The sequence below is a fragment of the Epinephelus lanceolatus genome, chromosome 5 (assembly GCF_041903045.1).
Source record: "Epinephelus lanceolatus isolate andai-2023 chromosome 5, ASM4190304v1, whole genome shotgun sequence".
Classification (NCBI taxonomy): Eukaryota; Metazoa; Chordata; class Actinopteri; order Perciformes; family Serranidae; genus Epinephelus; species Epinephelus lanceolatus.
Genome location: NC_135738.1, coordinates 9,791,948 through 9,817,480, shown reverse-complemented (window position 1 = coordinate 9,817,480; position 25,533 = coordinate 9,791,948). Strand labels below are relative to the sequence as shown.

General features: G+C 40.0%; 1 protein-coding gene and 1 long non-coding RNA gene across 2 annotated transcripts in view; one reads left to right on the top strand and one right to left on the bottom strand.

Moving 5' to 3' along the window:
* kcnq1.2 (potassium voltage-gated channel, KQT-like subfamily, member 1.2) overlaps positions 1–25,533 on the bottom strand; it is a 279,715-nt gene that overhangs the window by 239,399 nt on the left and 14,783 nt on the right. The window contains exon 3 of the mRNA XM_033634460.2: positions 11,642–11,732. Coding sequence (XP_033490351.1) covers positions 11,642–11,732 — 91 coding nt within the window. The remainder of the gene's footprint in view (positions 1–11,641; positions 11,733–25,533) is intronic.
* LOC144463442 (uncharacterized) lies at positions 5,580–14,188 on the top strand. The gene is made up of 3 exons (XR_013491582.1): positions 5,580–5,811; positions 7,680–7,788; positions 12,934–14,188. It is a non-coding gene; the product is annotated as an uncharacterized LOC144463442 (long non-coding RNA).

The window sequence follows — 25,533 nt, the reverse complement described above, 5'->3', positions numbered from 1 at the left end:
TGATGCTCATTACCCATGCCGTTGGAGCCGAGCTGCACCAATCACATCGGTGTATCTGATATAGGCGGGCCAGAGGCGAGCTAAACAGATGATGACAGCGCCGCGACGACGAAGTCCGGAATCAGTCAGTAAACATTGCAAGATGGCTACGGATGAACACCAGTTGTTTGAAACAGCTTTGGCCGCTACAATGAATGAGTTAGACTTGGCTTTTTCTCTAAAAGAGGAACAGAAGACGGCGCTCGAATCTTTCCTTTGCAAGAAGGACGTTTTTGCTGTTTTGCCGACCGGATACAGCGAGAGTCTAATCTACCAGTTAGCTCCGCTGGTAGCTAAGTGCTAAGTATTGTTCTGATTGGTCGTAATGTTATCCAATTGCGTCCAGTGATATTTTCAAATGCATGCTTGGTGCCGCCCCTCGAGTTGGGCCATTTGCATTACTCATGGCCAGACCCTAAATCTTTCTAGATTTGGGTCTGGATTTCCAGGCTACCCGCCAACCATATCACCACATGGATAAAAGGCTTGTGCTTGTGATGGCGCAAGATGTAAACACTGATGGCCTCCTCAGCTGAGCTGTAACGTTAGCTAGCTCAGTGCTGCTAGGTGAGCTAGCAGTAGATGCTAACGTTCTCCTGCACAGTGATACAGTTGAGGGTTGTAGTTCTGTAGGAAGAAAATACCGCTCACAATAAGAGGCGTTTTCGGACTGGAGGAACTTCATAGTTCTTAGAACCCCCCTTTTATTGTGTATCGTAAGAACTAGGAACAATAGTAGTTTTTAGAACATCATTTTGGTGGACTTTTTTAGCTCCGATTTCAGAGTAGGTACTCTCTAGTGTTCTGTCGTTCGCGAATGAATCATTCAAAAGAACGAATCTGTTGAGTGAACGTACAGAACTGAATCACTTCCGAAACTAATTCGTTAATTTCTCAGTTCAGTTGAGCTCAGCAGCGAACGTGCAGACCGAGAGTGGAACTGCCGATTCGGTCACTGCGAACGATGAATCACTCGCGAGTTGTGAGGCAGCCAGGGTGCAGAAAGGGACTGCCTACCGCCTGACGAATCACTCAGTGAACAAATCACTCAGTGAACGAATCACTTGGTGAACGTCATCACCCTGATCCCTGAGTAATTCAAATCCTTTCTTCTCAGCGATACACTTTCATAGGGACCGTTTTCTCCAAGCTAGTGGCTAATGTAGCCAGGAGTCAAGCCACATGAACACAGTCACACACCTCCTCATTGTTTTAACAGACTTAGTTTCTAGATAAACAAACTTAAAATGTTAGGCTGGCCAGTAATGAGACTCACCAGTGCAGGGCAGACACAGCAGCTCAGCCGTGTATCAGTTCAGTGAGTCGGACTACGCAGTAAACAGTCAGGGCTCCTTCCGCCAAGCTCTGAACAATTCGGTGAACGAATCATTTGAAGGACTCTTTTTAATGAACTGATTCTAGTGATTCAGTAACATCTAAAGAACTGCTTTGCCCATAACTAGTACTCTCTCAGAACAAAAGGAAGCATGAGTGACGTAAGTCAGAATTGCACACAACACAAAAACACAATCAACAACTTGTAATAAAATCAAAAACTGGAAGTAAACAAGAATAACTGGACCAACAGTGAAGTCCAGGCTTTAATGAGCATATGTGCACCAGTGGAAATACAACGCCATTTTGAATCTTCAAAGCGAAAGTGACAGCGCTAAATCAACTGCCGGACAGTTTATAGTGCATCACTTCAACGTTTCTATTGCCGAAAATGAACGTAAACAGAAGAAAGTCCTCCAGCTCATGTAGTTTTTGAGGGGAGCTCCCCAGTGGACAGTTCCACTGAGGGAGTCCCTGAACTGTTTGGTCTGAAAACGCCTAAGGTCTGTGGATTATCTTGAGTAACCAGGTCATTTTTTCTGGAAAGAGACATTGCTGTTGAATTAATTCTTTTGGCACTTGGCGCACCACAAGCCAAGGGCCATTTACTGTAGTTCCATTATATTGGAGAGAAGGCAGACATCTCTACAGCTGATATCACTCTGCAACCCACACCAAAGTAATCTAGGCTGATAACTAGTACAACAGGTAAGAGGACAAATGTGTATTTTTGGTTTTAGGGGAATTGTGTTCCAATATGTGCCATTGTGCATTTATTTTTCTATCATGTGCATACCTGTGTGCCCCTGTGAATTAATTAAGCCCGTCCAGTAGAGATCGATTTCCTGGCCACCGTGTATGCATAATATTTAGCCACCATACTGTCTGTTAAGACCTAAGGCCATGTGGGTGGTCATCTGGCTGATTGCTTGAACTGGCTGCTCCCTGACCACCCCTCGTATGAAACTTAATACCATGAGCCCTGCTGCAATAACACAGCACCACAGAGCCCCAAAACAATGACCCGTCACTCAAAGCAGACACTATTTTGGCTGGCAAAAGTGTACTACTATACTACAGAACTCTTTGTTTTATTGAACACTAACCTAAGGCCTTCAACGGATTATAACAGTGATGGGGCATGCAGATGGACAGATCCCTTTTGCTGTTCTCTACATTTTCAGTTTGCCTATTTTCATTAATTAACCATGTTTACAGCTTCTCGCTTGAGTCGTCTGGCCTGGGATCCGTATACCCAGTATTCATCCCCATGAATTGCTCATTTTCTGTCACTGAGTTAAAGACAAAGGGAGAGGAAGATAAAGAGGCAGAATCGAAGACAGAGACGGGCAGAAATGGTTCAGTGAATCTCTATAACATAGCCTGATAATCAGACTGAATTACCATTTGGTTTCACTTTATTCATTCAGATTTGAATCGCTGAACAAATCGGAGGCAGGCATTCAGAGGTCTGGAAGCGAGATACCTATAACATCCATTTCTGTTGAGCTTGACCAGCCAGCCGTGGCCTTATTGTTTGTGTAGGAGAGTAACAGACTATGTTTCAGACTAAGTCCCTGCTACTGTGTCGATATGACACTGTATGATCCATGGACAGTTTGGACTTTATCAGAATCAGAAATAAAGTGATTCATTAAAGTTGCTCCAATGTAAAGTATAGAGAATTATAAGAAGATAGAATAAGAGCATGAATTAAATGTATGTCAATGTAAAGCCATAAAATAAATCAAAATAAAATAAGAGCATGAAATAAAAGTGTGTAAATACAAAGCAATAAAATAAAATAAAATAAATAAAATTGAATAAAATGAAATAAATTAGAATAGAATAAAATAAGAGCATGAATTAAAAGTATGTCAATGTAAAGCCATAAAATAAAACAAAACAAAATAAAATAAATCAAAATAAAATAAGAGCATGAAATTAAAGTGCGTAAATATAAAGCAATAAAATACAGTTGAATAAAATAAAATAAATTAGAATAGAATAAAATAAGAGCACAAAATAAAATTATGTAAATATAAAGCAATGAAATAAAATAAAAAATAAAATAAAATGAAATAAATTAAAATAAAATAAGAGCATGAATTAAAAGTATTTCAATGTAAAGCAATAAAATAAATTTGAATAAAATGAAATAAATTAAAATAAAATAAAATAAGAGCATGAATTAAACATATGTCAACGTAAAGCCATAAAATAAAATAAAATAAAACAAAATTTAATTGAATAAAATAAAATAAAATAGAATAAAATAAAATAAGAACATGAAATAAAAGTATGTAAATATAAAGCAATAAAATAATATAGAATAAAATAAAATAAAAAATAGTAATATGCATTATGTTACAGTGTTAAACACTAGTAATAGTAATAGTAATAATAAAAATTATTAAAAAATAAAATATATATTAGCACTGTGCTGAGGTTGTGAGTGTGAAATTTAACTACAATACATCAATAGAATAAACAAGAATAGAATAAAGTAAATATAAGAAATATGTACAGTTATGTGCATGATAAAGTCATATGCTGAAAAATATTGCACAGTTGAAAAATTGCACCCAACAGATAATAATAAATAATAAATTAAGAAGGTGAATAAAGTCCAGATGTCAGTCTACCGACTCAGAGCGGCTGACACTCTGAGGGAGGAGTTGTACAGGTTTATGGCCGCAGGCAGGATGTTCATTTTGCTAAAAGCTGAGGTTATACGCACATGTAATTAAACAGTTATTTGCATTCTGGACAAAGTTGAGTTAATTACTGACAAACAAGATGGGAACTTCTCATAGTTGCATCAGGATAAAGGATGTTATATTCAGTGTCATTGTGGATATGTTTTCTAGAAAATAAAACAAATTAATTAGCATTCACTAAACTTTCCACACAGTCAGACCGAAACATCAGCACTGATACAAAATGGCCACAGAATCCAATTCATCGAGTTTAGTAATTATGACATCTGGGTGACATTTGAAAGTCAAAGGAACACATGATTTTGGGGAATTTGAAAGGATTAGTCATCATAATTCCATAAAATGGGTCACCCAGATGTTGGGGAGTTTTTTGTATGTGTATCAGAAACTGGCAACTACGTGTTTACTGAAAGCAGCCGCCTGTTAATCTCATCAAGCCAGACGAGGATGAAGCTCATTCATAGAGCTGCTTGGGAATTACGGTATCAAATGAAAATGTGATTAGATTGCTTCATCCGTGCGCCCCACGACAACAGAGGTACACGTTCGTACAGACAGTCTCTTATTACATCCAGACTCTCCTGGGCTTTACAAAGCATCTGAAACTTATGGATGGTGTGTAAGACAAACTAATGCCTTTTTTGTTAATGTTGAATTCCTGGTAATAATGTCAGCCCCATTTAAAACGCACCTGCTCTCTCAGAGGTGAGTTTTTGACTATTGCAGATTTAAAGTTTTAAGGTTTCATATAATTTGTATCCATCAGTGATGAACTCACATGACAAAATGTTTACATCTCAGTAATCAACACTCACCAACCACTTCCTTTCAGTTTGCAGACAGTTGCAGCTGTTAGGACCCTGTAACTAAAGCCAGTCTCAGACTACAGGAGTTTTAAAAACAGGGTTCGCAAATTTTATGGACAAAATTTTCAAAACTTCTGACCGATTTTGAAACTGTGTTGTATCATGCACATAAGGAGAAATTTCAGACATTCTGTCTGATCTCAAATATTCACACACTACAAGATTCGAAATAATTGCACATCACACACTACAGGATATTATTAAGATCACTGTGCAAAGGGAGCATGAATGCACTGCCTAACTGATCTCATGGGGAGGCAGATGTAAACAAAACAGACTGACATAGTGTGACAACTTGCTGTAGTATAGCAGAAGGCTTACTTCTTAACCCTTTTTTGAAACCTGGAGTGACATCACCTTTCTTGTGCTGCTTTCAGATGCATTTCGCAAGTATTTAAACCTCTGAACGCTGAGCAAAGCAGTGCTATTTTTTTCAAAAGCATGTAAAAAAGGCAGTGAGCAACTTGGTAAGAAATGTCCAACAAACTGCAAACAAAACAAAAAAAAAGAAGAAGGAAATATACGTGGAAAATTATTTTTTAACCTCTAACTCCGCCAGGACGCCAACATCCCCCCCTCTCTGTTAAATGGTATCTCCCAGGCGCACTACGTCATCAAACCATGTGATGTTTGGTATTGCCGGATTCAGGAAGCTCTTGACTTTTCAAAAATAACATTGTTTTTCTTTTATTTATTATGGATTTCACACCAGAGCAGCCTAAACACACAAAGTCAAAAATCGCAATGAGTGGTGACAAGTCATGTCATGGCGTTTTTCGACGGGAAAAGTTAAAGGATTACTCTCGATCTTATGTGGAGTCCTTAGCAGGGACTTAGCTCTTTTATAAAAGGTAAGAGTCTCACTCCTACTACTATTTTTGGCTGAGATATACCGTCTAGAAAGCGGGATCATAACTTTTATGTTTCATATGGCTTTATTTGGTGAGATTTTATGATGTTTCTGTGTCATAAACAACATCAGCTATCATAATCACACCTGATTTCAATAAGGTACAATGTTTGAAGCTGGCTGAGTGTTGTTTGATCACTCAGTACTGTTTTGAAGCGGAGTGACCGACTTGTCATTTGGAGCTCCGCCTGGATCTTTTTTAATGGAAAAAACACTGTAGAATGGTCATACTTTGAGCAGTCTTCTTCAAATTTGAAACAAATGTTCATTGATAGTGTGCCTACAGCCCCATAGTGTCATTTACCTGCTCAGATGAAGCCACAGACAGTTATTCATCCTGGAAAAACATTTTTATTTCATTTTAGGTAAAATCTTCAATTTTTTTACTGACTTCAGAGGCCCATTACTCTGTCTCTGTATCACCTAGAGTGTTTCTGACACTTTCACAAGAACGTTAAGGGAGTTTTCTTTCTGGCAAGACCTCATGCATGCATGTAGTCTGAGCGGTTCAGAAGCTACAGTCATTTTAATTTGGGTGTGTCATTTTAGGCGTTTTTGCTACAAAATGGGGGTGGAGTACAAGAGGTATTCTTCTTTCTTCTTCCGAGGAAATCATACTTCCCATGGGTGAAAACTCACCAAACTTTGCACAAAGATCCAGTCTCATGCCAGATATCTTCAGCTGTAAACTCAAGCCAATAGTCCTGATGGTGAAAATTCATAACAAATCAACCATACGTGCTACAACTTCACAACTTTCATCAAACTGTAGCCCCAATACTGAAGAAACTTTTGTACATTTAAACCTATTAAAAATTATGAAGTTCATCACTCTGTTTTTTTTCAAAAACTGTAAAACTTCTTAAACCTATCTTCTCCCACAATTTTTGCTCAATTGACACCAAACTTGTGACAGAGCATCTTCAGACTGTCCTACAAAAACTGCGTTTCTCAGATTTTTGATTTATCAAAAATTGAGCCTACAGTGCATCAAAATGTTTGACTGTAAATGGTACTGTAAACATATACATACAAATTCTTGCTAAATAAATCTTCAGTGTTCATGAAAAAAAGACAAAATTCTAGAGTCATGGTAGATGATGTGTGGCAAATTTCAGAATTTTATCTCAAAAACTGAATTTTTGACAGCATTTTGAATTTTGCTCTAATGTGAACAATTGGAATCAATGTAAAAATGGCAATTTTAAACATCAGTTTTTCACTTATGGAGCAAATCAATCATTGTTACAAACAAATGACCAACATCTCCATGCTGTCTAGATGCAATATGTGTATTTTCAGATTTTTGTTTCGATAACTGAATTTTTTTACAGTGGTTTGAAATCTGCTTTTCCATGCATGGACGGCTGCTAAACCTGCACGTCTGGTTTAGTCAATTTGTGAAGCTACATATGAATTGTCACTGACTAATTAGCTCAGTGAGATAGAAATTGATTCTTAGTCTCAGAGGTTGTGAGTTCAAGCCTCAGCTGATGCAAAAGGCAGATTGTGTTGCTAAATGTCTTCCAGTTCTTCTGCTTGTTGCTCAGAATTGCCTAAAAATGCCCGGACCCGACCCATCGCTGCACAGCAGCTATAATTATGATTACATTTTGAAATCATGTTACGAATAATTATAATTTTCAAGCACTTTTACCAGGTCATTTCCTTGTTTGTTTGTTTTTAACTTTTTTTTCTTACTAATTTTCTTGTTTTTAATTTTCTCTTGTTACTAATTTCTTGCTGATTTTTTGGGTCATGTCCTCTTTCATTGCTCATTGCCTCTTCCAATGTTTTTTTTTTTTAAAGAAATCAAGCCAATTTGCCCAGGCTTCAGACGGTTTAAGAAGTCTGGGTGAAAAAATGGTTGGGGAGACGCGGTGAACATTGGTTGTCTATGTTTCAGTGACAACTGGAGGTAAGATTTTAACTGTCAGTTTTAAAGATCTGTCAACAGTAGTGTGCTAGCAACACTGTCAGCTGCTCCGTACTGATGTAATCATAACCGTTATCATCCTAAATATCATATATGTTTGAAATTACCAAGGCAACCCCAATTAGTCTGCAAGCAGCTTTGCATGCTTAAGATTAGATCTGTAAACCTCTAACATTTCCAGATAATTAGGGCCGAACATCGTACCATCCAAGGTCCCAGATCAGATTGTCATTTGTTTTAAGGTAAATGCTCGCACATCCAACTGTTTTAGATGCAGATGCATTGGAAAATATCACTTGAGTCTTTCAACAGAGGAAGCGAAACGTTAGTGTAACTAATAAATTGTGAAGCTGAGCATACATATTACCCAGCAATCATCAGTGCAAATCTGTGTATCACATTAATACCAAATAAATTAAGAAATAATTCATTAAATTAAATATTTTTTATAGTTTATTTGTAGTTTTAAAGTTTATGTAAAGTAAACAAAAATAGGTATAAAATAGTAAATAAAATAAATCATTTTATTGTAGAATTGATTGCTACTGACTCTTTTACAAAATAAAAAGAAGAAAGAAACCATGATGGAGATTGGTTTGCATAAATAGCAGTTGGCCCAACATTTTTAATTTTACATGACTCCTTCAAGAGCCTGTTCTCTGGCCAACACACTGATGGGAGGTCTACTCTCTCTACGGGCCTTGCAGTGTCCTTATCTGAGCCCCTGGTTGTGTAATATATATCAAAACTTTAAAATATGGATTAAAATAAAAAGACCTGAGCAGAAGAGAAGACAAAGAAGAGATCCATGTGACATGCATGTGTGTCCTGCGTGAATGCTTCTGTGCCTCCTGCTCAGCTTGGCCAGCTTTACTTTGGCAACTGCCCTGAAGGCCAAATAGCCTCAAGGACTAATGTCCCCTCTGCCATCCAAAACAAGCAGCGTCTGATTCACTGATGTCAGCTGACCCTGAACTTTCTAAGTTTAGCTACTACCACCACTATATGCCACCATGACACCATTCACAGGGCTCCACCCCCTCAAACACACGCAGATACAGATAAGAGATTATCTTATCTCACAATTAATATTGAACCAAAACCATGCATTACAAACACACACACACACACACACACACACACACACACACACACACAGATCCAGGTGTGCAAATAAACAGGGTTTGATGATTTCAAAAGAAAAGATTAATTGTGTGCAGGAATTAATTTCACTCTCTTTCTTTATGGGGCTGATTACTGCTGGTCTCTTGAGTAACGAAGCAGCAGAAATAACAGTTGAAGGTGGGTGGAGGGAGGAGAGAGACAGAGAAAAGGACAGGAAGAGAGTTAGAGATAATGATAGAGAGTATTTGGCTCTTCTTGGGTAAAAATAAATGAATAACCGTGATAGTAGGTCTTCAAAGGACACTGGCCAAAAGTTTACAGAACACAGTGTCCACTCTGTCCTCTGTTTGCCCTCGGGACTCAAGAGGTGGTACATGTGTGTGTTTTTTGTGAGCGCGTGCATCTGCGTCTGTGTATGTGTGTGCAGCCTTTGTGTAAACTGTGCGTGAGTATGCAGGAGCTGCGTGTGTGTATTTATATTCACGACGTGCTGGCAAGAGACAGATGATGCGAGCTCTTTGTAGAGTTTCCAAACAGTAGCCATAATTTTCTCGAACCTGTTGTAAGCCCTGGATTTATTGCATCACTTAGCAGCCTTAATGGCCTAATAAGCCACAAAGAAAGTCAATTTACCAGCAAGTATCAGCAAGTACAGTCTGTGTGGAGCCAAATGATTCGGCATAACTAGTGTCATCACAGTAGGTTAAAAACAGTGGCTCCCTATTCCCATACTAATAATGTACACTACGCTTCTTACTGTGAAGGGCTTGTGGATGAATGCAACATAAGCTGGCAGGCGTTGTGCGGTGGTATTTCTAATAACTTTAAGTGATAAGGCTTTTTGAGCTTTGTAATATCTTTGGGCTGAGGTGTAAAATGGCGAATCCGTCCCAGCCAAGATCTTCTGTCTCCATCATGTGGCTGTAGGAGGGTACTGCAATGCAGCTGTGACAGCTTCAGACACCCATCTGTCACTCTTCAGTTCAGTCTCTCTACAAATATATATTTATTTATTTACTTAATTAGGAAAAAAAGGCTTGTTACACAAGAAAATTGAGGTCTTAGTTGTTAAGGAAGCATCACTGAATCCTTTCTCTCACTATAGTAGTGGGAACACCATCATCAACAGATATACATGTGCCATTATGAAGGCTGCAATGGTTGTTTTAACTTTCCATTTAATCTGTCATAATTGTTTATTTTAGACAACAGAGGAAATGAGAGGTTCCCAGAGTCCAATGTGACATCTTAAACATGTTTGTTTTGTGCCCACAGCAGTCCAAAACCCAACTTTAATAAACAATTTACAGGGAAACAAAATAGAAAAAGGCACCAAACTGTCACATTTGAGAAGCTGAAACCAGTCAGGGTGCATACAGGTTCCAGACACTTACATTCATTGTTCCTTAAAGCGTATTCAAGTTCATGCCTGTGGATATTCTCATTTATCCAAGTCATAGTTATCTCAAGGCAACTGAATCGAACGCAACTGGACTTAGTTTTGTCTTAGAAGACGTTTCACCTCTTATCCAAGAGGCTTCATCAGTTCATGCTTGTCTAACTAGGTTGGAACTAGTCTGACAAACTGGTGTGGAAACCCAGGTATTTAAGGCCAATGATGTCATGGGTTCGTTAATGCTCCAATGGTGTGTCAACGACAGTCGTTGAAACTCCTGCTACGGTGGTCAATGGAGTCGTTAGAGTGGAGTGATATCTAGGCACTGGTGAGATGGAGGGACGTTTACCATAGTTCAGTTACACGCACTACCTACCAGGGCTGAGCCGAATATACGTTTTAGTCAATGTATATGGTGACTACGGCCCTGTCAGCATGCATAATTAGGCCTCAGTTGTCTGGGTGCGCAAAGGTGAAGTGCACTGGTCTTGTCATACAAAGTTTGATGTGTTTGAGTTTGAGTGTCAGCTGGACATATGGAGATATTTGCATCTTGAAAGCCGGACTACAAATGTGGATAGACAGGAAGAAACACACACAAGCCTAAGACGTGGTAAGATACGATATTCCTCACTATATGAAGTGACTGATAACAAGATCTGTATAATGGACTGTAAAGAAATTCGTCAGGTTTTTATTTTGTAGACAATCAATCTGTATTTATAGCATGATGGGATGACAGTACAATGATGTGTGTGGTATCACTGGAAAACTCTGCTCCTGCGCTTTCATGTGATATGCGTGGCATTTCTGTGCGAGCCTGCAGTCGCAAGTAATCCATCCAACAGTAATGTGTGTGCAAAGCTGTATGAAAGCTTTGTTATACATAATTTTAGTGTAAATGTATCTTTTTTTTCACTGTGAAAACATTGGACTAGCGACAAGTGCTTGGTCTTGTTGGAAAGCTATGGTTCCGCTGTTTCACGTGATATGCGTGGCTTCTCACTATGATGGTTGCCGAGAAAATCCATAAAGAGGTGTGAATTTAGACACACTATGCGCCGTTCTGGCCCATAGGGTTAAAGTACACCTATGTGGGTGTGCAGAACCTTTAAGACAGTGACTGATAAACCTGTTACCATTGTTTCTGTAGTGCTATGTTTAATAAGAGCGTCTCTTATAACTGATGCAACCTTTAATAAAGAATCCACATGAATGAATGGTGAGGATTTGGATTTAGGCTATTTGTAGAGTTGTATCAGAGTTGTTAAAGTTTTATGTTTGGTACCAAATCAGCACACTGAGAGTACTCACCATCCAGAAGAGTGTTCCCGTGGCGAACTCTGCATATTGCTCTATAGTGGACAGGACACTGAAGATTAGACACACCAGGACCATGAGGAAGCTGCAGGGAGAGAAAACAGTTTTCCTGTTAGTTGTCACTGTCCAAGTAACAAAAATCTGACCTTCACTCGAGTATTTCCTTATAATTAGCTCCAATTTACCCTCATTACGTTAACAAAAAGAATCAATCACTTTACTTGTCCCCAAACAGCAATTGGTTACACATTAAATCAATTTAAAATAATGAATAAGAAGGGCTCAGTCTGCTTTTTCTTATGGAGTTTAACTGGAAGTTAGATGGAAGAGGGGCTCAAAGAGTATGCATGTGTTCATATTCATAACACTCTGTGGGTTTAACATTACCAGTGATTTTGCCGCAGATATGAACCACCCTATTGAGTACATTTGTACACTTTGAGAGATGAATGCTAACATACAACTGAAAGAAAGTATAAACACAACACTTTCGTTTTTGCTCCCATTTTTCAAGAGTTTAAATTAAAGATTTAAGACTTTTCCTGTGCACACCGAAGACTTATTTCTCACGTACTTCTCATTTGCCAAGATAATCCATCCACCTGACAGGTGTGGCATATCAAGATGCTGATTAAACAGCATCCCAGGTGTGTCTTGGGATGATCACAATAAAAGGCCACTCTAAAATGTTCAGTTTAATCACACAGCACAACGCCACAGATGTCACAAGTTTTGGGGGAGTGTGACATTGGTATACTGACTGCAGGAATGTCCATAAGCGCTGTTGCCTGTGAACTGAATGTTCGTTTCACTACAATGTTTGGCACTATCTGTAACCAAAAAATGCATTTCTGTGGCGCTAAAATGTCTTTAATCAAAATAAAACTGCATATTTTGGAGCAGCCTTTTATTGTGACCATCCCGAGGCACACCTGTGTAGTGATGATGCTGTTTAATGAGCATCCTGATATCCTGCACCTGTCAGGTGGATGCACAAGAACAGATTTTAATAAATTTGTGAACAAAATTAGAGGGAAATCAGCCTTTTGTGTGCATGGAAACAGTCTTAGATCTTTTATTTAAACTAATGAAGCTCAGCGTAAGTTCAATCAGGAAGACCTTTCTCGTGCTCACCCTTTCACATTTTCTCCATCCCACTCTCACTACTTCCTCTAATCAGCTGACTATGGGTGTTCACTCCTTTAGTTACCCAATCACATGATCTCTCAGCCAATCACGATGCCACTGCAACATTTTAGATCCTCTCTCTCTTCTGCTGCTGTCAGCCATCATTTTAGGCAGAATCTTCGCGCCTTCCTCTACCCCGGTCACCTCCAGCCATCGTATCCAGAGTCCAGGACAAGCTCTCAAAGACTCATTCCTCTACTTCTCCAGATCATCGGCACTTCTCCATCTTCCTCTCATCTCATCGTCACCACCTCTACCACCACCAGGGGTTCCCTATTCGACTATGGATTCATCACCCTCCTTAAATCAAACCATCTCTACGGGGTCTAATCGCCAAAGACTTTCCACATTCTTATTCATTCGTTCACATGTTAATAAATATTCTTTAACCATAAAAACGTGTCTCTCCTGATTGCAATGGAAAATAGGAGGACAGCAAAACAAAGTGTTGCATTTATATTTTTGTTCGGTGTGCATCATTAAGCCAGTTGTCAAGGTGCTCTCTTTTTGTCATCAATCTGCTTGTATTAACAGCTGACAGTATGTTTCCACGTCTCCTAGCAACAGTAAAACATTCCGATGAGACTGTCCATCTGTTGGTGTATATTCATAGTCTATAAATACAGCCCTGTCAACTTAACATCCACTACCTGCACACCTAACGGAAGGTAGAGGAAGAAAAACTGGATTAAAGTGAGAGTGAAGTTGGGGAGAAAGGTAGGAGTGGCAACAGTTATTTTCATTATCAGTACATCTGCTGATTATTTATCAATTTATTCATTTATGTATTCATTTATAAAGGTGAAACACGCCCCTTATATCTTCCTAGAGCCCAATGTGACATATCAAATTAGCTTGACCAACAGTCCAAAGATGTTTAGTTTTATATCATTGTGAGAGCCACTTAGGCACAAAGTAATATGTGATTAAGTTAAACAGTTAAACAACAGTATATGGACAGGTTATGTGTATTTTAAGATTTATAAGTTAAAGGTTTGCAATTTTTGTGTTCTGATGCTAAATGCAGTAAAGTATATTGTTTTGTTGCTTTACGACAGTTAATTGGGCTTTAGGGCAACTTGCCATACGTGCGCAGTGAGGACAACCATGTGTGCAGCTAGGATGTAGAGGAATCTGCATAAGCGTGGATTGAAATAAGTTTTTGACCGTGCATAACGTGTGTAGTAGCGTGTACAGATAGCAGGTGACAACATGTACAGTTTTGGACTGCTTTATACTGGTATTGGACCAGGGTTTTTTTTTTTTTGTGCGTCTTCAAATAAAGCGACATCAACGTTTTCCCTGTCTCCTGTGGACTACTTGTGAGTAACACTGGGTTTCTCAAGAAGAGTGGATTAATTAATTGAACATGAGTCAGAACTAAAACAACTTACTGCAGATTAAGTGGCCTACAGTAGCAACTTGAACCTTAGTAAAAACGGCCACTACAATCATAGATGTGACAATGTTGGAGAAGCTAAAAACATGGTAATATGTTACCTTTTTTTTGATCAATAAAACAGTGCCTAAAATATTTGTCATTGAATTTTATGTAATCACTGGATTCATTAAGAATTAATTCTGATTAAAAGAAATCTCAAAAGTATTCATTTTTTTAAATCACGTGTTGAAAAACGCACGCTAAAGTGCCCTCTTTGGAGCTAAAAAACACACTAAACTGCCCTCTTGGCTGGTTAAAACATGATAAACTGCCCTCCTGGGAGCCAAAACGCACACTAAAGTGCCCTCCTGGTTGGCAAAACACACTAAACTGCCCTCTTGGCTGGTTAAAACACACTAAACTGCCCTCTTGGCTGGTTAAAACATGATAAACTGCCCTCTTGGGTGGTAAAAACATTACTGTTGCAATGACTTTTATGTTGGGCCCTTTTTTGATCTATATTGAGCCAGAACTATATCTCACAGAACCAGTTTGGATTATCTGGTGCTAATATGGTGTTAAAATGCACTACAATACAGGAAATGGCATCTACTTAATTGAAAATTTTCGGGGGGAGGACCCCCAGACCCCCCCAGGGATTTATTTCTTTCATGCATCCATGTCTCTGTGTGTTCTTCACAGTCCAATGTTGAATCTACACAGTTCTCATGGATGCTGATCCTAACTACAAACTAACTTGGGTAGTCTGTCTAGTTAGTCTGTTTTAAGGCTATATAATGTGCCATTTGTATAACATATAAACATGTCTAAAGTGCCCTCGAAAACACGCGGAACTTAGTGCCCTCTTCAGTGGCGAGAACGCACTGTATGTGCCCTTTTTTTTCTTTTCGCCCCTGCCCTTCAAAAAGTCTGCACACCACTGCATTTCAATGAGTCACGAAAACTTTCACGTGAGACATTTTCCATCTTAGTTAAAAACAACATTTTTTCTTAAACCACGGCACTGTTCATTTATTCATTCTAAATTTTAAAGAGGCTCATGAGGGGCTTTGCTCGGTCTTTCCTGACCCTACGGGATTAAGAGCTGAGTCAGTTGTGTGCATTTTCACCATCCCATTAATAATCCTTGGAACACATCTTTTAAGTGCTTTTACATGACATACTGTGTGAGCGTTGTCATGCACCATCATCATCATCATCATCATGATCGAGCTCACTTTAAAAACACACAGCAGTGGATGCATTATGTGTACCGCAGGCTGGATTACATGCCATATGCTGGTGAGGTTATGTAAGTGTCTGTTGTTTATTATTATCCATGTAACTTTGAAAATAATGCAGACACGTATATACACTCCCACACAAGAGAAAGATTAGGAAATTGTTGCATTCATGAGGCCACCATCCAGTCAACATGATTTTTTTCTTTTCTTTTTTGAACTGAGAATGCCCAAAAGAGAAGTACATCACTAAATCAGACATCCATGTGAGCCACACCTGATCAGACGCCTGTATAAACCGGTTCAAGACAGAAGGTGAGTTTTCCTTAAAAGATCAGGCTCATTTCTGCTCCATCAGTTGGTAGAATGAGCATAAGACAATGGGGTGATGGAGGGTAAGACTCCTAAAGGAGGATTCCCCTTACACACAGACTGTGACACATTGGCCAGATGGGAGAGTGAGGATTACTGCTCACCACACACACACACACACACACACACACACACACACACACACACTAGAAACACTTGGGGGCATAATGTCCTGAGTGTATCCCTGCACCTATAGGGAAGCAAGTCATCAGCAAGCGGGTGAGCTGAGGTGACATTATCCCCTCTGATATACAGTGTCATATATATATATATGTTCAATTTTGACTGAGGTGACCAAGGTAAAGCACAGAGACTCAACCCAGATTAAAAACAAATGATTCAGCACCCAGGACACCATGTAAAGTCAATTAAGAACAGGATAGGTTACGTAAATATCAAATCAATCAATCAATCAATCAATCAATCAAATTTTATTTATATAGCACCTTTCAAAACAAATCAATGTCATTCAAAGTGCTTTACATTTTGATTGAAAAATGTGAGACAGAGAATAAAAAAGTAAAATCAGAAAAAGGACTGGGAAACTAATGCACACTGTGTCATACAATAATAATTTAAAACAATAATAGAAGATAAAAACAAGATCAAAACTACTGTGCTGCTACTAAAAAAAAAAAAATATTTAAATTAACATGCAGGATAAAATATAAAATCAAAGTCAGGAGAATAGCAATAATAAAAAGAGGAAAATACAGATAAGACCACTGAATAAAAACAAAATCAACAATCAGGGGAATAGCAATAAGACAAATACAGATAAAAAGTAATAAATAGAATAATTATAAAACAACAGAACTAACGTAGGACACTACATAAAAGCCAGACTAAAAAAGTGTCAGTGTTTCTGACTCAGATCCTCCGGCAGATTGTTCCACAGTTTTGGAGCATAGTGGCTGAAAGCAGCATCACCAAATGTTTTTGTTCTACTCTGTGGGGCAGTTAAAAGAGAGGAGCCAGAGGATCTGAATGGCCTTCCTGGTTCATAAAACAAAAGCATCTCTGAGATATAGTCTGGTGCAAGCCCATGCAGTGCCTTAAAAACTAATAAAAGAACTTAAGGAATGAGACATTTCTATTAAAGTAATCATTAAAAAAACAAGGCTGTAAGCAGTCTCATTGCTCAACGTCAAGTTCAAATGCAAACAGACAACAAACACCTCAGGTATAAAAACGAGATTGCCAATGAAATCCCTGTATCTGCCATAAATACTGTGTGAAAAAATATGACCACAGTTCACAAAGTGGGAATCTCATTTGGAAACCTTAACTACTGTCACATGCTTTTTGCTATAGAAATATTGCCCAATGAGCCTGCCCCTTGAAAGTCAGAGATTGTCAGTCAGAGACCCCTCAGTCGAGCAGTCGCTGTTGTTTTGGGTTTTTTTGGTGTACTTCTGGGGACGTTTTGGTCCCCAGATTTTGCTGCAGACTCAGCGCTCTTGACTTTCACACACATACTCTTTTGTACAGACAGATGCAGATGTGACGCAGCAGCACAGAAGACGAGAAACTTTTCACCATAAGCCTCCGAGACAACAGTATCGTCTCTCTAGTGGTGAATTTACAGCTCACAGCAACTTAATATTAGGGGTGAGTCTGTGTATGATCATAAACAGTTATGAAAAATGAGTACACGAAAAACTTTTTTTTTAGGGGGAAGGGGGGGGGGGGGTGATACTAATTGTTGACTAGCTGTGATAGACTGTGAATATGAGAAGAAATGGTGTGAGGCCGGGTTTGCCAACAGGTCAGTAGCCTACGTTAAGGGGGTCGTTCGCCGGTTGGTTACAATGAGTGCAGGGCCATCAAATCACAGCATCCATGGTGAGAGGACATGGAATTGTTTGCGCTTTTACGCACGGGTCGGTGGTGAAATGGCAAACATGACTCGTGCTACGGACAGACGAACGGACGGACGAGCCACGTATCTCGGTGCCACTTAAAAACAGGTAATACATCTGGCTACATCTTTCCCACATTAAATATCCGTGCTCGCCTTGACCCGCGTGCGTAAAAGCGCACACAATTCCGTGTCCTCTCACTGCAGATGCTGTGATTTGATGGCCCGGTACTCATTGTAGCCCACTCTTATAAGACCCAATAATAATAATAATAATAATAATAATAAGTTACTGTGGACCTATATGCCATGCCATGAGTTCGCTGAAAAACAGGTAATGTCAGTCTGAATTACTTGTGTGCGTCCCCGGTGAAAATCGGTGACATGCATGGGAAATACAGCTTCTACAGGCTCGCCATAGCTTACTGTCAGGACTCAGGGACCAGAATTCGTGATGGTGGACTGTTGGAATGGCGATATTTCAGAGTGGCGGCCTGTAACAGTTGGTGTACACGTTTACAGGAAAAAAATCGTTTAGAGATTTTTGTACACAAACTCACCCCTACTTAATATGATGACACAGTCTCTGGCTTTTGCTTGATATCTAGTGTATGCAACATGGTTGCACATTTCCAATCCTGCATTGGCGTCTTTAGCTTGTTTGTTATATTACGAGAATGCACTGTCACACACTGATCGTCCCACTGAACCCATTCAAACTTTAAAACTTTATATGGGAAACAAAAAACTGAATCTGAATTTTCATATTAAACGGCCAACCAACAATGACAATGCTATGCCTTACAGCAGTTTATAACACATCACACATCAGATCAGTGAATGTACATTGGGCAATAGGGCTGCACCCGACTGCCCAATGTACATTCGCTGATCTGATGTGTGATGTGTTATAAACTGCTGTCAGGCATAGCATTGTCAGAGCAGACAGAGCAGGTGAAGTCAATACAAAACCCATTTCCCCTTTTGCTGATATGAGATCATCTTATTAGGATAAGCATAAATATGATGTTATAGTCATGTAGGCCACTGACAGGGTCATGTAATCTGTGTTTTCCTTCAGCACGTGGCACTGTGGCATTTGTTCTGTGTGGAGGGATAACAGCGCAATGTAATATCCATGGGACTCCACATACTGTACAAGCACAGGGATAAATGCCAAAACTCTTGAGCTTCTTTGAGGTTTAAAGAAAACAGGGCTGCTTTGATTCGATTTCAGTGACATTTCTCAGGTGTATCACAACTCTGCGGTACAATGCCGTGGTTGGTTGAAAACCTTCAGGCCACAAAAAATCTACACTAACCCTCACCATGAATACTTTACAAAACCCTACAAGACACCAGATCATAATCTTTTAGAAACAATTAAAGGAAATTAGATTGTAGACTGCAGTAATCACTTATGTAATTTACAAATTACAGACCAGTCTGCAACATTATGCAATATTCTAATAATAAATCCTCTCATACTTGAACTTGTCATGGCTTTGAATTTTCCACCAATTTCTATTCACACATAAAAAGTTCCCAAGATTAAATAAAACACACTTAAAGCCATGAGACAGGCTGCACATTTAGTCAGGACATGTGTATATATAGCAGTCAGTAGACAGTAACTACACCGAGCATTCTCTTAATATCATATCCAAAGCTTTCTGCATTGACACCGCGGGGAGGTGTTTGCTGCAGACGGGACTGGGTCACTCACAACCATTAGGCAACCTTATTTAGCCAGGCCAAAACCCCTGGGATCTGATTAAAACAAAACAGCTGGGGCTTTAGCGAGTATTATTGACTGCAGATCCGTCCTGCTTCACTAAAATAAGTACAGAGCAGAGCCACACCAAACCCTCCACTCAATCAACTGTGAAACTAAGGTAGCATAAGCTTAGGAAGCATTTACTGAGTACAGACAGCAGGGACACTGTGATCTCAACAGTGCGAGTGACAAGAAGGGGAATCATGTTCACACTTGCAGACTAGTGCGTGCACATTAACACATAGAGTATGCAAACACATAGAGTTAGCCACCCAACAGTAGTGATACCACGCTAACTCTACACTTTTAGACACATTATGCTCCTCCTTATACTGTCTATATATTATGTTACAATGTTTCAGTGGCGGCGGCTGGTCTTTCAAGGAGGGGAAGCTCATTTTCGGCCTACATCATAAAATGTGTCTGTTTATTTATACGTAAATTCTACCCTCTGGGGCTGCTGCGCGAGGCTAGTGTGACCGCCTGTGAGTGCTTTGGGACGGTGGAGGGGCTCACAGCAGCACCCGCTGCTCGTTGGGGACAGTAACTGCAAAGTGACAGAAGTCAGAGTCTCCAAACATGAGTACAGTCTCCAATAACACCAGAAAAAGATGCTAGATTTGTCGCAAGTCGTTTTTAACAAAGAAAAAGTCACTAAGAGGATTGGAAAAGTTTCCAGATCAACTCAGAACACTGGAATGAAACTTGAAAAACGCTCCGGTGGTGGTTTATATTTCAAGATCGCTGATTTGCTCATTTCGCTGTCAATCAAAAAGGGATTCAGCCTCAGACAGATCATCCAATCATCATGCAGAAGCCCAGCGTCCAGGCCAGCCGAGGCCAGCCCACTGCCCCATAGACCCCCAGAGACGCTGAGCGTCCGATGGGTGGGACAAAACCGAGCATTTACCCAATGACTGTCTAGTTTCGCTGCAGTGGAACAACCCACTCTATGCTTCCCCATTGAAGTCTTTGGACGCTGAGCTTCCACTGTTTAATGCACTGTGACGCTACGGGAATGAATGAGAAGAAAGTCGCGTCAGTGACCTGTGGTAAGTAGCTGATTCTGAACAAAAGCTGAACGCATTCTAGCGCATATTTAGTCAATGAAATGTAAACACAACAGTACATATTTGACCACTTATTTTTTGACACTTTAGGGGAAGCTGAGCTTCCCTTGCAGTCTTAGAGTAATCGCCATTACAATGTTTATATTCATTGAGGTAAACATAAGCAAAAGTAACCTCTATGAGCAAAAACATTCTGAACACTCTGTTTCCAATGTTTTTTTCTACATTTGAGACAAGCTGACTTCAGATTATTTCAGATTTCCTTATATGCTCATCTGGTCCAGGCACGCTCCTGCAAGTGTTCACAGTAGGGATGCATAATAGTGGATTTTTTGCCAATATCCAATTTGCCGATATGCTGGGGCTGCCCCCTAATAGTCGACCAAACATTAGTCGACCAGAAAGGTCATTAGTCTGCAAGATGGAACCTGCCACCGCGCTCTTGAAAGCTGGGCTAAAGATGCGGCATGTGTGCAGCCCCTAATTTCCAGGGCTGGTACCTGCGGTTATTCCACAGGCTAGTTAATAACATGTCGGGCAGGAAATCCAAAGTGTGGGATCATTTTGAGAAGGTGAAGGACGAACCCAAGGTGATATGTAAACTCATCTTCATTGGTCGACTACAAACATGACGTATCATCTGAAACATGGAAGTAGCTACATGCCCATTAGCCCACAGCGTCATTAACAGGCGGCTCGCTCAGTGTGTGACATGCACTTGTAGATAAAATATAGGCCTATATTAATGAAGGTTCATTAGTACGGTTTTGTATTTCTCTGTAATGTAGCACAGTGTTAACAATGTTACTGATACTATTCTTTCTCACACCTTCAACTCAAACCATTGTGTTGCCCCGCGATAGCTAATGGCCCTAAATGACGACTATTGGTCGACTTGGAAAATTCTTAATGGGGCAGCTCTATGATATATAACAACTTATTTGGCGGATAACTGATACCAATTGATATATCCACTTTTTTCCCCACCTAATTTTAGTGATCATCAAGTCTCTTCTGTAGAGGAATTAACATCATATTATGCGGGCATACTCTTATCGTGATGAGCCACCAGCAGATGGAGACATGAAACAGAATGCTTTTCAGTGTATGTAATATTCATTCATTGTGCAAAGTAAGAAAAAGTTATTGTTCTAAAGCCAATATTGGCCGATACAGAAGACTTGCCGATATGATCGTGCATCCCTAGTTTACAGTACATAGCCTACACTGCTACATGTAGCTACATGCTAATGTCAGGGAAATATGTAATCTTGGTAGTAGTTAATTTCTCCCCACTTTCAAATAATATTCCTGCAGGAACATGTCCAGTGATAAACATTTTGGTTTAGAAGCTTTTATTATGGATATTTTACAGTAAAAATTGCCAGTCACATATCCACATTGTGGGCGGCACGGTGGTGTGGTGGTTAGCATTGTCGCCTCACAGCAAGAGGATTACTGGTTCAATCCCGGAGCCCTTCAGTGCGGAGTTTACATGTTCTCCCTGTGTCAGCGTGGGTTTTCTCTGGGTACTCCTGCTTCCTCCCACAGTTCAAAGACATGCAGGTGACTCTAAATTGTCCGTAGGTGTGAATGTGAGTGTGAATGGTTGTCTGTCTCTATGTGTCAGCCCTGTGATAGTCTGGCGACCTGTCCAGGGTGAACCCTGCCTCTCACCCAATGTCAGCTGGGATAGGCTCCAGCCCCCTCGCGACCCTCAAGAGGATAAGCGGTTAGAAAATGGATGGATTGTATCTGCTTAGGCTGAGCTACTGTACATTTTTCACATATTTTTACTGGAGAGCCATGGCCAGCCCTGCTATCACAGTTTGTCTAAATCCACTACAAAATGCAACTGAAAACATGAACAGCTGGTATCAAAAGCTTTCTAGGACATAGTGAATACAAAGTAAGTCATTTCATATCCCTTCATTTGCCTAAAGCCATTCTGTTATATAGATGAGCATATGAGTGAGGGCAAGTCGATGGGTTGTCAAATGGACCTTTTCAACAACTACTCTCTACCCTCTTTACCTGCATCCACACACAAAATACTGCCCTCCAAAGCAAACCCCATGAGGACTGTGTGGCGAACAAGTCTTTGAAACCTGAGAGGCCTTTCTTTACTCCTCATCAAAGCAAACTACCTCCACCATCAAACAATGGAGACATACCCAACTCATCACCAAGCACACGTTCAAAACAACCAGGCCTCACAGGGCTATTAACATCCAAATTAATACTACTCACGCCACCTACATGGAGCACTTTGCATGCATGAATCTCCAAAACCCATATGAACACAAAATCACTCACTTTCTCCTCAGCCACAGCCATTCAGCAGCACTACCATGTTTTTTTACAGCCTGTTGAAAGCTGCGTCCTCAAATAGAAAGCCATAGCCCCATTCAGTTTCACAGCAAGCCCCTATTATCAGGTATCAATGAATTTTCTCATAGGGGTTCTTTTATCACTTTTATCATAGGTAATGCAGGTCTTTACGTCGTTAAGTTAAGTGATTGGCTTAATCTGGCTTCTTAACTGAATTTAACTGGGTATCGTCTGCATAACAATGAAAATTTATGGGGTGTTTTTTGATAATATTGCCTTAAGACAGCATATATATAAGGAGAAAAGTATTGGTCCAAGCACAGAATCTTGTGGGACTCCATGACTCTATGTTTTTTTCTCACCACCGTCAGCAAGTGGTTGTTCGTGGAGGAATTATAGGGTCTCTCTAAATTCAGTTAAAGGGTATGGTGCTAGAAGTGCTCTTTATCAGAGAGTCCTGAGATAATGTTTGTTATGATTTGGTACTATATAAATAAAACTGATTGGGTTTTATTTTTTTAAAACACCTGAGACACATTCCCGAGTTTTGTATATCCATTAAATAAAACACCTCGTCATTAAAACCATGATAGAAAAACATTACTTTTGTTCGCAGTCCGCAAAAACATATGAAGCTAGAATGGCTCTCAAGTAACACAGACCTCCGCCAATGCCAAATGCCCTATCTCTTTTGACCACACCACAGTAGGGTTGTACCGATGGGCGATCCGATCGCCTATCGGCGATAGAAGGGTTGTTTCACGATGTCTTTTTTAAATGACGATGCAATCGCGAGGTGTGGGGGGAGACAGCGTGGACGAGATTGAGGCTGAGTGAGAGGAGACAGAAGGAGGCTGCTTAGTGAGAGAGCGGAGGGGGGGGGGGGATCAACGCCTCCGCCCGCTTGACACAAGCATACTCGGGCGTACTATAAGCGGAGCAGACTCCGCGAGGAATGTCCGCAGTCATTCGGGCTTTCATAGTCGAGCGCACTTCCGCGTTGTAGTTTTCTGTAAAAATGTCCATGAAAAATCCCCGCGATGTGAAAAATACATGCCGAGCAGTCACTGGTGCGCGGAGCGGAGTCCGTGCGGTCGTAAAATCTGAGCTTTGCGCGCACAGGGTTTGCGGACGTCCGCTTTGAGTCTTTTCAACAACATCCATTTAAACACAGACAGTGGCAGAATTTCAGTCTTAGTATGACTGGATCTCAGTGCCACATTTGACACAGTCGACTACAACATATTTAGAACAACTTGAAAACTGGGTGCAACTTTCTGCAACTAAACTGGTTCAATTCCTACTCAACAGATAGGGACTATTTTGTGTCTATAGGTAATTACACATCTGAATGTACACAACGCTTGCTTTGCCTTGCCTCTCAATGTGAAATAAAAATGAAAAATAATTTGTGTACCTGCCCCCTGATTCAGATCCACTCTAAAATTGGATAGGTTCTTCCTTGGCCCATGCTACACCCTTCTGCCAAGTTTCCTCCTTGGCATCTGTCCTTCTCTACTGTCCATTAATACCTTTCACTTGCCTGTCAAGTTTGTATAAAAAGCTGTTTATTAAAACATCTCATACATGAAAAATGTTTTATACAGTAATAAGATGGTCTAAGATAATAGTGCTATGCCTATGATGCTACAATACTGCTCAGTTTGCAGGTGATAGCACTGTTACTGCTGCTCCTAAAACATTTTAGACCAACCTATTTCCCAGCACCTCTAGGGTCTTAGTCAAATCCAAGTCCAAACTTTGGACATAATCTTGGGTACTTGTGCTCCCAATAATAAATCTGCTCCATGTGAGTTGGCTGACTTAACCTCCATAAGGTTTACACATTTGTTTTGGGGCTGAACACCTCTCCATTCTGAGGCTGCTTCTTGTCCATGATGTGAAAAAGAGCCTGTTACTTTAAAAAAGTACAAACTTCAGGCAAAGAGCGCACAAACTGTTCTGGCTATCACTGTTGGCAAGCATGGTCAGAAACAGAGCAGCCCTCCACAACCCTCTTTACTGCCCCCCTCCTCATCCCCGTCCCCGTCCATGGAAGAGCTTAGGGTGGATTACACCACATCAGCCACCAGTCACAAACATGGATATTCCACCCTGGCTTAGTTATCCTCTTGTCCACCAAATACTTAAAAAAAAAGATGTAAATCTCCTTACTGGTTTGAGGGCAAGATGAATGAAAGGAGAAATTGTTAGGAGAGGTATCACACAACTGACTTTATAACCAGTAACTTCACCAACTGTGTTTCACACTCAGCATCAGCAGCACACAAGGCCAAAAGCTAATATCCTCAGCTTCTCAGTAAAATTCAGTTGTACAGTTAGACATCACTGTAAGTTATTAAGATAACGTTACAATTAGTCAAACCATAAGTTTAAATATCTGTATCAACAGCAAAACAGCACAAGGGAAGGCCAAGATAAGGAGAAGTGATGCTAGGGTTGCAAAATGTAGATTTTGTTAGTTTATTTGTAGTAAAAAATAACATTGACAGTTTATACTATTTGGCAGGTTGAAAACTGATGGACAAACCGTGCAGGGTTAGGTGGCATTAGAGCTAACAGGAACACGTTTACTGTCAAGACACTGGCATTGCCAAAAATATTACTTAAATTAGAGGTTTGAATTCAACATGTAGAGCCTAAA